This window comes from Pyxicephalus adspersus, chromosome 2 (assembly GCF_032062135.1).
Source record: "Pyxicephalus adspersus chromosome 2, UCB_Pads_2.0, whole genome shotgun sequence".
Taxonomy (NCBI): Eukaryota; Metazoa; Chordata; class Amphibia; order Anura; family Pyxicephalidae; genus Pyxicephalus; species Pyxicephalus adspersus.
Genome location: NC_092859.1, coordinates 45585048 through 45603972, shown reverse-complemented (window position 1 = coordinate 45603972; position 18925 = coordinate 45585048). Strand labels below are relative to the sequence as shown.

General features: G+C 34.3%; 1 protein-coding gene across 50 annotated transcripts in view; it reads left to right on the top strand.

The window, feature by feature from the left end:
- LOC140323507 (protocadherin gamma-A4-like) overlaps positions 1 to 17772 on the top strand; it is a 301537-nt gene extending 283765 nt beyond the window's left edge. For 33 of the 50 annotated variants that reach the window (XM_072400633.1, XM_072400644.1, XM_072400647.1 and 30 more), the window contains exons 2-4: positions 6570 to 6628; positions 11841 to 11929; positions 15113 to 17772. In XM_072400633.1, the coding sequence (XP_072256734.1) occupies positions 6570 to 6628; positions 11841 to 11929; positions 15113 to 15327 (363 nt within the window). In that variant the 3' untranslated portion in view covers positions 15328 to 17772. The remainder of the gene's footprint in view (positions 1 to 6569; positions 6629 to 11840; positions 11930 to 15112) is intronic. The other 17 variants (XM_072400643.1, XM_072400625.1, XM_072400622.1 and 14 more) reach the window with 3 other exon arrangements.
- The last annotated feature ends 1153 nt before the right edge of the window (positions 17773 to 18925 follow it).

Sequence of the window (18925 nt, the reverse complement as noted above, 5' to 3'; positions counted from 1 at the left end):
TATCTGTTATCATTAATCATCCTAATTGTTTCCAAATGTCACTAGCACCTATGTAATATCTATGTTGTCTATAATTTAGAAGAAACACTTTGTTCCAATTAGAAAAAAAGATTCAGCCAATTATGTTTCTAATGCAGTCTAATAGAACAGTGCATCATGTACTCATTAAAAAGATCATTTTATTTCCCGTCACCCCCATAGCCTGACTGAATATATGAAATAAACAGAGGTTAACTTATCTTGGCAGAGTTTTACTCAACTTTATAAAGGGTGGTAATGACCAATGTGAGAAACTATAGATAGTCCATTTTACAATAGTCTGTACACTAGTGTTAGTCAACTTTCTTCATCTAGGGGCCTAAATGCAGCCCATAACATCATGTAATGCCTGCACAGTATTTTCAGTGAACATATTTTTACAAAAACATGGAGCAGGAAATGGTCAAAGACCATGGGCATGCTGCTACAGTTTATGGTCAGGGAATGTGAACATGTATAGGAATTTTGGAGCCGGTGGGGGAAGGGGGTGTTATGAGATGCTAGAGATTGCCGTTATTGCAACCTCTTTTTAAATAATTTATTCTGCATGTGAGTTTTCTACAACCCCTTAAAAATATCTGTGACACATTTATTATTTAATTTCATACAAATGAATCGATGAATTAAAAATTCATTATGAAAAATCAAAGAAAACACAAAAAGTGAAAGAGAATGGGCAGCAGAAAAAAAACCAAAGGAAATAAATTAAGAAAGCAATTTGCTGCTAGGATATTTTTCCTTTACTGGGGTGGGCAAACATCTAGATTAATTATAACAGAACAGTTTGTGGAGGCCCTGAGGGCCTCACAGATGATGCTGCAGGTTGGGCACAAGGACTGTAGACAGTAAAATATTTTACAATTTGTTAAATCAGATATTCTTGAAACTTTTTTTTTCATAAAAGCGTAAATTGACTGAATAAAAGTGGGACAGTGGAAACTGCCTGGGAGCAAAAAATATATTTTATTATTCACTTTAATGAAAACAGGAAGAAACTATGCCAACATCTTTGGCCTTTCCTCAGTGCCTTGTGTTTCTATGACAACTACTGAGAACTGTATTGATGTGTAAATTAGATGCTAGCTTTCTCGATGCAGGTGTACTGGCTCTCGTTAAAAAGATCTTTTTTTAAATTTTGATGTTAGAGATGTGTTATTCCTTTTTCTGAAGTTCTCTAGCTTTTGCAGCAATGTAGCCTTTATAGCTGCTGTTCTTATTAGCACATTTTTAACTCATAACCCCTAAGAGAATATCTTATGAAGGAAATGCCCTAAAAGGGCCCTAAATACTTACTGTCATCGGCAAAGTTTGGTTGCTAAATGCTAATCAGACAGTTTACACACACAAATCAGCTGGAAACAAGTCTGTAATCAGCACAGTTCAGGTATAACAAACATTTTGATTAGAGTTTGACTGCTCCAGTCAGTTTTTCACATTCACTGTATGGCCCTGATTTTGTTAAAGCTCTTCAAGGCTGGAGAGGATACACGTTCGTCAGTGAAGCTGAGTGATCCAGCAAACCTGGAATAGATTTATTCAAAGTCATTTGGTATTTGCTATCAAATGTTTTGAGTCCTGGACCAGATCCATTCCAGGTTTGATGGATCACCCAGCTTTACTGATGAAAGTGTATCCTCTCCAGCCTTGGAGTGCTTTAATAAATCAGACCCTATGAGTTAGGCATGAGCATGAGTCATGTTGTGTATATGTTGGTTCAACTCATTACTATGGATAGAAAATCTATTTTTAAGGAGAACCCCCCTTTCTCTGAAAAGCAATGATGTAACCTTCATTCACTGTAAGAAATTTTCTGTGTGAGATATATTTTTTTTTGAGGTTGAGAAGAGCATTGCATTCCTAGGAAAACTACGTATCCATATGGAGTTAAGATAAAGACTATTTACTTGGTTAAGTACATTTACTTGGCTAATAAAATTAATAATAAATGTACAATAAAAAATAAAATAATGTAATAAATCAAAACTAATTATATAGAAAACCATTATAGATTGCCCTCCTCTAATATATGTCTTAAATATCACTGATAACATTATGTTGTATTAGTAAACCATGCCCCCATGCCTCCTTTTATCCCATCAAACACTTTCTGAGCATAGATGTATGTATTCATTTTGTGCATTGCTTTCTCTTGTCCAACATTTCTATATAGCAGCTGTATAATGTAGAAATGTCACAGTTTAAAACCATACACTGGAAACCTTTGTTGCAAGAACAGTATTCTTCAATTGTATTGAGAACTAAATTAATTAAGTTAAATTAATTAGATTAGGAATTCTAAATTCAGTTTTTTTTTTGCAGCAGCTTTAAATATGTTACTACTTAATTTGTTGTCTGCTGAGTATTCTGCTTTATTAAGTCAAATTATAATGTATTACTATAGTAACAGAACCTGACAGAATAACCAGTTATGTGCTATAATTTGTTTTCACAGAGCAATGTTAGATTGATTAAGCTGATACTGGGACTCTGAAGGTATCACTTTGACAATGTCTGGGGAATATCTCAATTGTAACCTAAAAACACTTGGTTTAACTAGCATATTGCCAGTCATCAGGAATAATATTGGTGTAAGTGATTTATAGTGACTCGACTGTGGTCTGGTACTCTTAAAAGGAAGTTAAAGGGGCAGCAGGATTCAATAAACACATCTTTTCTTCTTTAAGGAAGCTTGTAATTAAATTGTCAACAGAATGGCAACTAAAATGCAATTTTAAGTGCTGACATTTGACTTTTAAGTGTTAAAAGAGTGTTATGTCAAATTATAAAATGTGGAATGAAAGTATAAATACTTAACTAGAGGAAATACCGTCAGAAGTAGATTATTCAATCCAGATGTAGATAAGTGTCATCTATTTTGATGTGGTTGCATGGACCTTTTATCTGACCCCAAAGTCTTACCACTGTGTGAAGGTATAATCTGTAAAGCAAATGAAAGACTTTTGTTTAGAGAGAAGTTAACTGTGCTTTCTTTAGGCTAAACTTTAAAAAACAGAGGCTCCTAATAGACAAACATAGTTAAATTATACATCTAAATTAGTATTTTGTTACTTTTTTTACAACATGTGCATTCTCTTCTTTCTTTGCTAACAAGTTTGACTGTAATAGTTTGTCCAGCACTCATTCTTTTACCTTTTACTGCAATACGCAGGATGATCACACTTCAACAATGCTTAAAAACCTCTCCACCAAACTCCTTGATGACACCATCTGCAAACCTTGGCTATTATAGGAAACTTCAAAACACAAAAAGTCACACTGTTCTTTGTGATTACAGAATCAACACACATACAATGCAATTTACAAAATCATTGTAACGTTTTAGGTAACAAACTCACATTCACAGCTTTTCCCATTTTATAGGTAAATAACAATTAGGGGCCAGAAGAACTGCGTGCATAATCCTTAACTGCATATTGTATAGATATTGTAGCCTGTATGTATACTGGATATTTGCATTGGTATCAGGCATTGGTGACCAGGGGCAAAGCGGGGCGGGCACGCGTGCGCACTCCGTGCTCTTACTCTTTTCGGGAACGGTCAACATCAATCTCCCACGGACACACAGACACAAGTCGTTTACTGGTACTGCGCCTCCTCGTTTTTTTTTTACGACTACATCCCTGCTGGGTACACTGACCCTATCATTAAATGAGAAACTAATGAATAGACATACCTGTAAAAAAAGACTGCAAAAACTTTACTTTCATATGTAACAAAAAGCAACAGTAAAGTGGAACCCACAAGTCCAGTGACTTTTAGGTTCGAAACACAGGAGAGCCTTCTCAAAATGTGACATCTGCCTGTCTTAATTTCATCACAAATCCTAAAAACAAGGGTTTATCAATTTAGTATATTAGGTGGAGCCATGTGAATCAATCCTTTTTTCCACTTGGCCAACTTTTCATCTAGAATTGCTAGTTTATAGCACAGATACAGCAAGTGGTTAGATTTTTGTACGTCAGTAAAAGCCAAGTCCTCTCTGAAAATTAGAAATTCTTCATTTGTTTAAATGATCAGTACCTTAACCTTACCTTCCCAGATTTTATTACACGCGAGTCACACACACACAGGAAATATAGTGTATGTGACAGTATAATATTAATGCAGGTATAACTATTAAAATTACTGTAATTTGCTGAAATATTCCAGAGCAGTATAATGGGTGAACTTCTATTGGTACTTGTCAGTAAGCTGGTATTACGAATGAAATTTATGTACGTAAGCCCTGTTATTAACATTAATTCCTTGTAGGCATTACTGGCTGAATGGACGACGTTTTAATATATGTGCTGTAGCTTTGTGTTTAACTCCACTTTCTGTATTCTCATTATGCTGGGTGGAAATACAGTTATAGTATTTATATATATATATATATATATAAATATTCATATATATAATCATAATATTAGTCCCATATAGAAGCAATGAGCTTTCAACTTTTGCTGCTATACAACTGTTGCCCCTTGTGCACTTTGAAGTCTTGTTGAAGTCTTGAAGTCTATATCTGGGTAAAATATGATGAATCTGATGTGAGATATACTTGTTAGAATATCAATTGTGTGCTTGGGTAAAGCAAATTGATAATTTAAGAGTATGTGACTACAGTATATATGTAACTATTCTGGCTTCAATTTGTTATTGTCAGTTTAATGTATTTAAATGTCTTTGATTGTACCTATGATGTGTACAGTCCCATTACAAGTTCTCTACTCTTTATCTGGCTATCCAGCTGGAAGGCTGCCATTGCAACATGCATATTTTTAGTGAGGGCACTCGTCATAGTTTGGCATGCTTTAGTCACCAGGGACCTATATTTCTCCTAAGATGTTAGATGAAGCACGTGTGTGTCTGATAAATGGCATAACCATTGGCAAGCTGCTATACAACGCAGCCAAATCACTTTATAAGGCTTTCTAAACATTTCAGTAAATTCACAATATATATAAAAATGTAAAAATAAGAATTGGTCTAACACCATCAGTCTGACATGGACATAAGTGTTGACTAAGGATTCTCTATGTTTGTAAAAAGTTATATGTTTGGAAAACGCAATCCGTTCTGTTTACTTTTTTTTCAAAATCTTATCCACAGTGTAATTTTATTGCCATCCTGTATTCTTGGTACAAACATATACTAGAGGGTATATTTACAACGCAGTTAATATGACATTCACTAATCACTGCAGGTGAATCTTCCCAGTGTATATGTTTTGAATGACAGTGATTGATTCACCACTAGTGAAAGTTTGCAATAGTCAAGTAAACCGTTTTGTAAATTGACCCCAAAGTATTGTAGAAAAATGGAAAGCAATTGAAACAAAGAAAGGTGAGTAAATGGTATAGTTGGATGTTCAGATATTCTCTATGATGGGGCTCACAACTGCAATACATGTTCTAATATGCAGAACATGTGTAGCTCCACTCTTTCGGTGTAATTTGCTACTGCTTTAAATACCACACTATCCCTATGCTTGGTGCTATCTTGGTGTCATTATTTAGTTTTTATTTCATGTGTTTGTGTGACAAAGAGATATAAGATAAAAAATTATCATGCATTTATTTGCTTTTGTGGCTCCTTTAAAGTACTTGGAAGTAGGTGGTTGTAACTGAGTTCTCCAAGACTGGAGAGGATACACTTTCAATGGTTAACTTAGGTGATCCAGCAAACCTGTAATAGAATTTTTTGCTATTTGTTAGCAAATGTTTTCAATCTTGGATCAGATCCATTACAGGTTTGCTGGATCACCCAGGTTCACTGGTGAAAATGTATCCTCTTCAGCCTTAGGGAGCTTTAATAAATCAGGCCCACTGTTTTAATTGTTAGGCTTTTTAAATTAAGAACAGTGGTTGGACTGTGCTTATATAAGTGCAGTAACATCAAAACTTTAACATGTTAATAGAAACTAATTGTACTAATTAGGAGTGCACACTGTTCCTGTTGTTAATGACACAGATTTGCCAATCTCCCAGCACAAAAAAATATATGCAAATGCTTTTTTACAATAACATATACACACACCACATATACACATATACACCACATATAAGTCATGTAAGTCACTGCAGTTGGTACTGGAAAAGTGTTTTGTGTTTCACAGGTAGGAGCTGACACACTAGGCCCAAATTTGTTTAGTAAATAGTCAGTAGCGGAATATTATTACATTTTGTATAATCATGCTTTTTTATCATGTTTTTTTATTGTTTATGTATGTTTCTAATTTGTATATATATGCTGCCATTTGATAACATTTCAGTGTGATGTTAATTTAAATTTATTATTATATATTTGTCATCTTACCCATTATATTTTTTCAAGCAAATGTCTTTTTTTGTAATATAACTTTGATTTTATCTTTAAACAGAGCACCAGCCAAAACTGTTTGGAAGCTTTATGATATTGTAACCAATTTCCCTTCCTTTCAGCATGAAGAAGAAAACTAGAACTGAATGATATGTCTATTTTATCTGTATATAAAAAGCAATTACAAGCACTTTTCCACTTTTTTTCAGCAGGCGCAGCCTAACGTGGACTGGCGTATCTCTCAGGCTCAAAGACCCGGACCCAGTGGGTGAGTAGATGTTCATATTTTTGTTTCTAAAAAATGTGTGACGATGATAGAGAAAAGTTTGCTGAGAGAATCTGTCATCAGACATTGCTTTGTGAATGAGAAAACACTACTAATTTATTTTTTTGATGACTTTCTTTACCATATACACAGAAACAGAAAGATAGAGGAAATTTCTCAATGTAAGGGGAATTTCACTTTCAGTTAATGGTCCATACCAGAATATTTTCCTTACCTTTTTCTAGGAAGATTTCCTATTACATTATTTCTTAGTGACAATAGTCACCAGTAAAAGAGAGGAATAATTTTTCCCAATTGGGATACAGACACTTATAAACCAAGTCATAAAATCAAACTCTTCCCCACACTATCTAAATGAAAAAAAAAAGTTTTCCCTGAAAACAAAACTTTTTTTATCATTTAACCTGTGTAAAGTGAAGGAAGCACTTTAAGCCTCCATGTGGCCATCAATGAATGAGATGCTGTTCAAAAATAAATTATAGCAGGGAAATACTTCATCTTTTCAGTAACGGGTTTGAGTGAACCTGGGGCTGCTGACATCACTTCCAAGATAGCAGCACCCATCAGCAGTCCCACGCCAAGATCATAAAGTCATCAGTGATTACAAGAATTGTAAAAGTCATTTGACAAATAATCTTATGATTGTATCAGGATTGTTGCTGATATAAAATGTATAAAACAGGATCTCTAGGAGATAAAATGCAGCATGAAAAGTACACATGAGCATGTTTGAGTTTTAAGGGAAATGTGTAATAAAAGTAATTTTTATGTGAGTAGGTTCGAATCTTTAAAGGGAATGTGTCACCAAATTTCCACCAAGCCTGTCAAATAATTACATTACATTTAGATTTGTTTTTTTTTTTTCTCTATGGCTATTTTGAAAAAAAAAGTATTTAGCGCCTAGGTGTGAATGAACATTAAAAGCTTCTTACTCTGGGCATCTGCCTTCTGTAAATGGAAGGTAAAAATCCATGTGAATATGCAGCATAAAAAAGTAACAACAATGCTCGCCATAATGGTTTGGTACAGCCATGATTTAGGATTATGGGGCTTGGGTGTTCTTCCTCACAAGTTTCCTGAAAAGAAACTAACGACCAGCAAAAATGTAAAGAATTGTGTTGATTTACCTTGTACAAAATAACATTCATAAAACCTAACATTCTCTTACACATTTAAAGTTGTAATCCTTGACATTGTAATTTCATGTTTATACAGTAGCTAGCTTAGGTCATGTTATTCCTAAATATAGAAAGACAAGTTTTTACCCAATGGGAAATGTTCAGACTTGCTTGTTGGCATGGATTAGTTACAAGGAATTAACTGTGTCTTTTTCTATGTGTATTCCTGTCCCTTTTTTAAAAAAAAGTCCTTTTTTAAAAAATTTCCAACTGTCAGCAGTTAAATGTGAACACTTTACAAATACTATTTGTAAGAGCTTATGTAAGCTTAAGGAATAATGTTGTGTAATAAATATATTTAAGTACAATAAATATTTTTTCTCACTTTATATGACAAATTTACCAGGTTCCTACAACTTCTACACCTATGCTGCCTAAAATATTGGCAAATGTGTTAGATTTCTGTGTAAACCTGTCACACTTTTTTACAGACGTCTTATTAATGCCCTCATATTTTACGTTTGTGAAGATGGAAACAAGGAAATAATAGGTGTATTATATGACAAAAGGAATTTATTATTTATTTTATATAATAAAGTTTTATTATATCTGGGTTACTGCCAATGTAATGCTGAGTCAGTCTTAAACTAAAGCAGAAAAGTGGCTGTGTGCTGATGTAAAAGGTTTTTCTCCATGTTCCTTAGAAGAAAATACTAATAGGAAGATAAAAGAACTTTTATGTGTAGAGAATTTTCCATTGGCAAAAAAACCTAGATATGGCCATGGTTTGACGAGACTCTTCAACCACCTTCACTGAGGTTACCAATTAGAAAGACACATCTGGTTTGCCTTGGTGGCTGTATCAGAAGTTCTACTCTTTACTAATGAGAGGGAAACACTTTTTCAGCCAAAAAATGTCACAGTCACTAAACTTTTACAATATGTAGAATCTCTACCACTGTTTTTTGTCAGGTCTAAATATACCACAGGAGAGCTCCTTTGTTCATCTTGGACCCAGTGACCCACATCTTTGTAGGTAGACTTTGATCATACATCAAGCCTCAGTAATGTCAGGCATTGGTTTCCTTTAATTAATATGAGTTAGTAGGTAGAATGAATCTTTCAAAGTAAATTAATTACCTTCTTTTAAAGTGAGTTTCCACCTAACTTAGTAAATAAGATGAAGTTGTGATGACATTATTTGGTTTTGCATAAGCAATCAAAAATGTATATTTTATTTTTATTTTTTTTGCACCATATAATTTGTTTTTCTATATAAAAGGCCACAAGATCACCAATGTCCCTGTGTGCCTATTTGAAAGGTTTAAAACTGAAATTAGCACCTTAAGTAATTTATCAGAAATAAATCTTGGGGAGGTCCACTGTGTCTACATATGTTGGTGTATATGTAATATTAACCTTAAGGATGTTAGCCATTAAAGAGGCTTATTACAATTACAGAGTCATTGGTATTTCAGTGCATTTGTACTTTAGTGCCCTTTTTGTGTGAAGGATTTGCCTAAAAACCTTTATGTATATCAGGGAATGACTCTCCAGTCTTTCTCAATCCACATACTTGACACCCTGCTACTTATGACCATGACATTGGTTAAGATCTAAAAACTATGAATAGGAAGCTTTGAATGCTAAGAAATAAAATATTTTATTGCCTTCAATTGAAGGTTTGTTCACCATTCACCAAGCACAATTGTAAAATCTGCCTGGAGGTTTCAGTCACCCGTATATGCAGTGCCAGCTGACCTCCATTCATTAGCAGTGAAAGGAACTCTGCTGAATTTGTCACACATACATGGCTGTACACACACGTCTCTAAGCTAGGGGATCACATGGGCCTATTTAAAAAAAAAATCTATCAGACGCCACAATCACTTTTATTTTGTAATAGGTAGTCTCTTTTACCACTTTAATTTGTGATAACGTGAGCGATTGACATTTGCATCAACCATACTGTAGATATGATCTGCCATAGATTGTCTGCAAGCGGGTTACAAAGCCATGAAGCATATTAAATTCAATTATTTTGGCAATGTTGTCATCACACTAAGTTTTTTTCAAATTTTCTTATCACCAACCCTCTTTTCCCACAGTTCTCAAAGGCTTCATCTAATAAAGACAAATGAAAAACACAATAAACATTACAATGGGGTAAAGTAACCAAGTCACTCAAAAGCCCATCCACCTTATACTCACCTTCTCTGCTCTGACATTTTGCTTTATTAAAACTCCCAAAAAATAAAATGTTGCATCTGGTATTGGGAGAGCAAAATGACTAAGAATGCAGTTCTGGGCAGCCAATAGCCAGGCCTGAGTGTTAAATTGTGTCAGTGAGGATGATTTCAATATTCCTTTCAAAGCTCTGTTGCCATATAACATGAATCTTAAGTAGGGATAGACTACAAGTGCAAGTGGGAAATAAAAGTGAGTTGGGAAGATTTTAATTTCACTTCTGAATAGAGTTAGAAGAGTTCAAATTATGTCATTTTTTCTGCCTTTGACCCTCATTAGTAAAAGCCTTTCCTAAACCTCCTGTCCTTGTGACATTTATAGAAGAATTGTGGGAAGCTGTACAGACTAAGACAAGATAACACAGAAAGCTATAAAATCACGGGCAGAAATTCTTACTTCTTTCTTCAATCTACTAAATATATGTTTTTGTGTTTGTCTGTGTTCCTGTTAGAAAGATGGGAGTTGCCAAGCCAAAATTATTATTAATATTATTACACAGTGTTTATATAGCACCAACATATTATGCAGTGCTTTACAAAGCTTATAGTCACTAGTTGTCCCTCAATTCTAATGTCTTTTAAGGTGATTTTTTTGGGGGGAAGCCATTTAACTTAACTGCATGTTTTTGGAATGCCGGATGAAACCGATAAAAACACGGGGAAAACCTGCAAACTCCATGCAGATAGTGTCCTGGGGGAAATTTTAATAATATTATGAAATAAAGTAAGTTTGTGTCCAAAGAATTTGTTTGTGTTTATGTCCAAAGAATTTTTGATTTTGTTGTCGGCCTGTAGAGTCCCAAAAAATGATGTTTTTAACCTAAGGTTTTTTCTATGTCTAATAGGGATGTGGCCAGCTAGAAAAAACTAACAGATTGGATATTATTATTAATAATTATTTTTCCTTGCATTTCAGAGGGATATTTCACATTGAGAAGTAAAGAGTCTATATTCCTTTAGTAAATCCATCCTTGTGTTAGTGACATTAGATTATATATAATTATATATATATATGGTAGGTTCATTTGGCCTGATTTATTAAAGCTCTCCAAGAATGACAAAGACTATAATGGGAAAACCTGGGTGATTGCTGAATATTAGTATATATAATATAATATAATATAATATATATATATATATATATATATATATATATATAATATTCCAGGTTTGCTGGATCACCCAGGTTTTACCAAAATAGTCTATCTTCTCCGGTCATGGTGAGCTTTATTAAATCTAACCTATTGCAAGCTCTTCTAGGGGACAATATGTGACTGAACTTTTTAAAGTGCTGCATAATTTTTTAATTTTTTGACACCGTATTAAAATAATTTATATAATGTATAAAGATCCGATTCGCTTTTCACCTTTTAAAAGGCTATAGAGTCTGTTTAGGAACAGAGAAAATAGGACAAAAAACAAATCAGGTTTAACGTTAAATAGATTTGTATAATAACCTCAATCTAAAATAACAAAGGTAAATTCCAATGTTTGAAGGGTGAAGATTTGTTTCTGTATAAAAAAATTGGGCTATAATGACAATCTTCCTTTTCTAAATAAAACATTTATGCGCCATGTAGCTTTGTACTAATAAAATTAAAACATATATTTGGCCCCTGGGCAAATGCTATTTTGTATACAGAATTGCCCATCATCATGCTTTGTTTTCTAAAACATAGTTCCGTAATTATAAGAACAGCGTTATCATTGTTGTGCAGTCCTGTAAATTACAGCCTTTACTCTTATGATTTCTTCTAGTATTTCTGTGGTTTCTTACGATTGCTTTTGTTGTTTAATGGTAATTGTGCTTTGTCATTATGATCTCTTTAGAGCTCAACCCACAGAGGAAGCTGGAGTATGGCCAAACAACCAGTTTGAAACCGAGAGACTTCAGGCAATGATTCTGGCATCCGCTAACGGTCAGTATTTCATAGCAGCATATGGGATAACAGCATGATATAGTTAATAATTTAGACAGGTCTGCTATGTGTCAAAGCCAAGCAAATTAGCTTTGGTAATTCAAAAATCAGGGGTAAAATACAAGGGTGGTATAGCACGCAGTAGTCCAATTACAGAAAAGCAAGTTAAGAACACCAATTTAAAATAATTAGTAATTCTTATAATAGTGTCTCGTTTTCTTCCCTTAAATGTTATAGTTTAGTGTTCCTGTGTTTGTTACAGGGTTGGATTTCCCATTAGCACAAGAAGGTGTTGTTCTCAGTCAGTCAAGTTTCATTCTTAGGCTCATATCTTGGTTCTATAGTTGGCATGCTTTATTTTTAGTGTTCTCCAGAATTTCTGTTCAGCCTGCTCTCGAAAAACACTTTCTTTCATTGACAAAATTGTTGCTGGCTGGAGCCTTCAGTTGCAAACACTTTCTTTCTATATTGCAGTTTAAAAGGTTTTCCCCTGTGGTGCCCATGCCACATGCCAGGAATTACCACCTGCACATTATCTGTTCTGAGCCATTACAGATGTTGTCTGACTATTGCAGCTGCATTGGTGGTGAAATTACTATTCTGTAACATCCTATATTAGCCGCTGGATGTCTGGAAGAGAAGAAACAAATAGAAAGATTCTTCTATAAGGGATACTGGGAGGTCCAGTCTTATAAGATGCTCAGTGGAAAAAAAATCTTTACATGTAATATTTGGAATGAGCTTGGTAAATTACTTCACAGCCTTCATCAATCCTAATGTACAGCCACGAAGTAGGTTTAAAATATTTCTTGGCATATCAAAATGTACCAACTCACGTATGTGTGCTTGAGAAAAAATAGGTATGTCCAATGCAGTAGTAGTCTGGATGTGTTGGCAGATCACCAGCAACATAAATATATTGGAGATCAACTGGAGATTTGGAGAACACTGCAATTATTGTATTTGAGAGATAAATTAGACCTGAGCAAGCAATAAGAATTCCCAGCAGCCCAAAAATGTTTTAATTCACACCTGCCCTTCTATTGAATACCCATACATACAAAATTATTTATTGAATGCTTCTGATAGTCTTTGTATTGCCCTAGTTATAGTTATATAGATATGAATCTGATTTCTGGGCAGACCACACTTCTTTTAGTTTACTCATTTTGGAAATAGGGGGCAATGTAGAAAATTTACTGAATACAGAAGACTGCATCTGACTTTGCAGTCCTCATACCAAACATTCCCTTTTTGGACTGCATTGTACCTGCAGTCTGCAGCCAATCAGATTCATGGGTGCTAGTAATGACACAACAGATAGCGGCTTTAAAATAAATGACTGGAACTGGAAGGGATTCTTTTTAATATTATTTGAGAAAGCATCATGTCCAAATGAGCATTCCAATAGTCTGGGTTAGGAATTTATGTGTTAATTTAAAAAGCATGATTTTAAAGATATTAGGAAGTCGTTAAAAACAAGGGTCTCATTAATAATAATTAATACATACATAATAATTAATTTTGGTAAATGAGTTGGCATCTAGTTTAAGTTTGGAAACACAGGTCCAAAGAACTTCCCCTACAGAAGTCCCCTATTTTTCTAAATCATTTTACTGGCATGGGCACAGGAGAATCTTTTGGTTGAACAAAAAGTAAATGATCCAGCTATGTCTGGAGTCATGTTATTTCCAAGTCTTATTAACTAAAAGTAACATTACTGCATTCATTGCATAAATATTCAAGCAGAAGCTCTGCCATCTGTTATTTGGCTCTAAGAATAAGTTGAATTTTTCCATTGACAGAACGATAATGCAACATGTCACAAGAGTGAAAAAACACATCTATATTAGTCCTTTTGGCAAGTTCTAATGTTTATTCGTGGCATGTAATTATATTTGGTGTGTTTTTCCAGACTAACTATTGTAGCATACTATTTGACATTGTCTTAATGAAACATATTGTTACTGGTGCTGTCCATGTTATGTCAAATATGCAAGTATGTCCATTGCCACGGGCAGCAGAATGCAATCTTCACATCTACACACACATATAGTGTGTGTGTGTGAATATATATATATATATATATATATAGTCTGTTAATTAGCATGTGTCCCAAGTAGCAGTCTGCTAATACAGCAGAAAGGCTTCCTTCATCTGCCCATCTGCCTACATTTGCACTGGGTTCAAGCACACTTTTAGTAAAGATTTAACTCCATCTCTTGCTCTCTATTTCTCTCCTTAAAACTGCTTGATTTTACTAATTGTGATTGGTACTTCTCATTATAAATCCAATTTTCACTTTTTTAGGGAAAAAGTAATAGACTACATTGAAGGATTCTATTAGATATATGCATTAAAAATGTGTGAATTTTGAGTAAATGTTGGGTGAACCCTTGGAGAAATCATTGAAAAACAAACACATTTGAGTCATTTCTCTAGATTAAATATGCAGATAAGGATTAGGAACCTACACCTTTGATTCGTTTGGAACATACTTATTTTGGGTGATTCCAAACAAGAGTAAGCCACCTACCATTTTCCTAGGGGAATTCTTCAATTGGAGCATTTGCAATACCTGTAAAAAACGTTTAAGAAAAGAAAAAGTTTACTTTAGTATAGTTCTATCCTTCTGATGCTGATGCTATATGCACTTGCAAGGAGATATTTCTCCTATATTCCTTTAGTAAATCAACCCCAATGATCTGCTGAGATCAAACTCTGTCACACTCTTGTACATACTATTTGTACATAAGGACACCCAGTGGTACACTGTACAAAGACTTAAGATCAGAAGAGAGTTTTCCAATGCCTGCAGAAACACAAAATATGATAGATTTTTGGCATGGACACCTTCCAGGCTTGGACGGGGTTGCAACCAAGCCTCCAAAAACTCCTACAGTCGTGCCATTGCTGCCAATACAAACGGAGAGAAGAGGAGATCATATAAGGAGCACATGGCACACTTTTAGAGCATGAATTTATTTCTGTCTTGTTTCCTTTGCAGGCTGACATTATTAATACTCTCCATATAAAACTAAGTTTAAGTAGAATTGTTTTAAAAAAAATAGTTTTGCTTAGAAGGAGCATATGCAAATGTTTTTACAGCTGTATATTTAACATTTGGAAATCTTATATGGTTCTTACTTAGCATTAACAACATTTTCCTTAATAACCTTACAGAGGCCGCAGAAGGAACATCAGGCCTTGGAGGAAGCACAGGCACCATGGGCCTTAGTGCCCGCTACGGACCACAGTTCACCCTTCAGCATGTACCTGACTACCGGCAAAATGTCTACATTCCGGGAAGTACACTAACCCCGACCAATGCTGCAGGGAAGCGTGATGGAAAAGGTGGAGGAAACAAGAAGAAGTCGGGAAAAAAAGACAAGAAGTAACCATTTTTAAAAGCAGGTTACATCAACAGGGCAGAATTGTTTGAGAGCTTTCCCATGTTAAAAAAACAACAACAAAAATGGAAAAGTATTATGGTGAAGTTGAATGTCACCTTAGGAGAACATATACATAAAATCAGTATCGAGAATGTGTCATCCTTATTTCCGGCTGCACATAATGTCTGTCAGTTGGACATTTATCTGCTTTTAGCCTTTGTGATGAAAACATTATGCTAAAACATTCAAAATAAGTGCCCTGATTATATTCGATAATATTTTGTATTAGTGCAAGCTGATTATCTAGCTAATGTATGCACTCTTTTTACAAACTCTTTCAATTTGATTTGCTCCCACAGTTCCATCTTGTGGAATTTCTTCCATTGTATATAATCCCAGCAGAGTAGATATTTATAATTTATAAACATTCAGGTAATGAAGTGCTTTTACCTGTTTCCCATTTTTTTTCCATTGACCTAACTAGTGGCACTAGTCATTGTGCTATAAGTAAGATTTCACCTGAAATATAAAATATATATTCTTAAGGGGCTTAGTACGATTACAAAAAGCAGGTGAGCCCTGAAAGTGATTATAAAAACTGGATAATCCTACTTGCCAATATTCTAAATCCAAATTTTGCTCAGATCGAACTTTACTGTTAGATTTTACCCACATTGTCAATGGGTTTGGAACTATTGGCAAGTGTGGATAACTTGTGTTGTCATTACTTAAAAAAGTGGAGGCACCGTGATTCCAAAATATATGTGCACTACATGAAAAGTTTAACTGTAGCCCCTTAAGACCAGATCTGTGTTTCAAACTGGCTGCCTTCACTGGGTTAAAGTAATGGAAACACTTTAACTGAGCTTATTTTCCTTAAATATGTAAAAATAATTATATATGTAGTGATTGTACAACTACTACTTAGCAAGAGTGTCAATGGTCTTGTGCAGTACTTCTTTTAATACTGTACTTGTTGATGTTTTGTTAATTTTCTGAAAAAAAAATGTAAGTTCCCCAAGTTATGAATTTAAATTTAAGGTTCACATAATTTGATGTACAGCAAACACAAATAAATTGTTGACTGTGTTAAATCATCCTTTAGGGTGGTAAACTGGTTTCCTAACACTTCTGCACACAAAAATGCATGTCTAATTTTCACATGGTGTCTATGGCTTTCCACCAGATGTAGGGACTGTATTGCATGTAACCAGCATGGGGGTCATTCATTCTTTATATAGAATGGTTAAAGTAAGCCTGTGTAGTACAGGAAAACTTCTGTAGGCATATTGAGTACTTTCACTGGGGGAGGAGACTAAGACACAAATCAGAATATCATATGGTATCATAAATTGAACATATATTAAAATAGTTTTATCAGTTCCAAATATTAACATAAGAAATGACAACAAAGAGAGTAAAAATGGTGTGTCCCAATGACTTAATTATATGAAGCAACTACTGTAAAGTAAATTTTGAATTTTAATTTACAAGTTAAAATATCAAGGCTCATTTATTAAGGTATAAAATAGTGTGCAATGTGCAGTGGCCTGTTACAGCCTATCAGATCTCATCTTCCAACTGCTGTAAGATGATGGAAGATAAATTCTGACTGCTTGATAAGTAATACAGAACACTGCACATGATCATTGTCCTTTGTACTATTATTAAATAAGCCTCTAAGTCTATAATGTTTGCAGAAGAAGGTAAAGTTTTGACACCAGGGTCACTTGTGATACATGATGAATTTGGTCATGCTTCCTTTGAAATTAAAATTAAAGTTCACCAATGTTGCTTTTATTAATAGAGTATCTTGCTTTTAAAATCGGGCCAAATTCTTACATTTTATGCCAACGTAATGTTACTCAGAATCTTGCTTTGCTATATTTCTCTCTTCTTCACTTCAGTATCAGGCTAGATTAAAAAAAAAAAAAAAAAAAAAAAAAAAAAGAAAATCAAAAAAAAAAATGAAAACTTTCACCACCCTCCTCCATGTCTCTTGTAATAATAGTAACCATCCTCACTGCTTGTAATACTAATACCTAAGGCAGTTACGTGAGTCTTTTAGCAGTAGATGGCATTTTTTGCTATTTTTCTTTTCTTTCTATTAAAACAAAAAAGAATATGTTATTGTAGAGATGCTATTGTCTTGTAAGAATGAAGTGCTTATTTCATCCCAGTAGCTATCTTGTGGACAGCAGTATTTTAATATTCTCCTATCTTTAAGTGTGGTTTGTGATCTCAATGTACATGAGTTGAAATGCATCTGTCCTTTTTAATGTGTCTAATACTGAACTATATCTACATATTATATAAATATATATAGGCTTATTCCCCTCCCTGTATCCATATACCCATGTCACTGTATTACATGCAAGTTTTATACTCTGTTTTTATATTGCTTTCTTTCTTTGGGAGAAAAAAAAAATAAATAAAATGTTTTCTTCAAAATGCCAGTGGCTGGGACCCTTTGTTATGCGGGTGATTGTAGTGATTGCTTTGCATTACACAAAGCACAGATAAGTCTTTTTCATTGGAGAGATTGCTGCTTTGCTAAGCTTGTTAGAGATGACCCATATTTCTTAATGATTTGTTTAGTATGGCTCATGGCAATGTGAGAGTGCCCGAACAAGTGATGTAAAACGCAGCGGCCCAATAAAATCCAAAATTTTTTATTATCAATGTTTAAGAGATTGTCAAGGCCAGCTGACAAAATCAAAAAACAAAATCACACATTACTGCCTTGCAGTACAAGGGACATTGATCCCACTACTATCTAATATTATGCATAAAATTAATTCTGTACTTTTTTTTTTTGGTATAAGGTTCAAACATCTGTCTTATTTTAAGGTCCATTGGTCCAGATTTATTAAAGTTCTGCAGGGCTGCAGAGGATACACTTTCACCAGTGCGGTTGGGTGATCCAGCAAACTCACTTGAGTTAGCTTCTGGGCAACTAGGCAGTCATTCTAGTTGCCATGCTTTAATGCATTTCTATTGATATAATGAGAAACCAATATGCATTACAACACATATGTAGCCAAAATGCAATATGCAAAGTATGCAAAGTGAGGAAACCCACTAAAACCAGGAACTTCAAATCTAAAGGTAGCCAATGACTTTAAATGTGTAAAATTTTAATTCTGACTTCTATAAGTGACTTATATGGTGGCGCTCCTGCTGAGTAAAAGTGCCCTTAATATCTAATGGTAGTTGATTGACCAGATGTGATCTGATTGCCCCAGGGGCATACAGTTACCAGAACACTGAAAAGTACCCTACTTTCTTGTAAGCTCATCCAAGTTAACAAGAAGCTTCTTTGGAGAGATAATGGAGTTCCTTTAGCCTGAGTGTGTGTTAGACCTAAGGAGTCTACCTTCCTAATCCCGCTGTCATTTTGCATTTATAAATTCTCTTCATTTGTTAAGCTTGGGATTTCCCAAAGCTGCTACTGTTACTTTTCTTCCTAATTTTAATTAAATGGTTTCAGAGACATGTTAAGCATACCTATTTATTAAGAGGATACTGTCAGATTTTGTTAAATTGAGTCAGTTAAACAGATCACTACTGATTACCAGCATAACTGCCATGTACAAAAATTAAA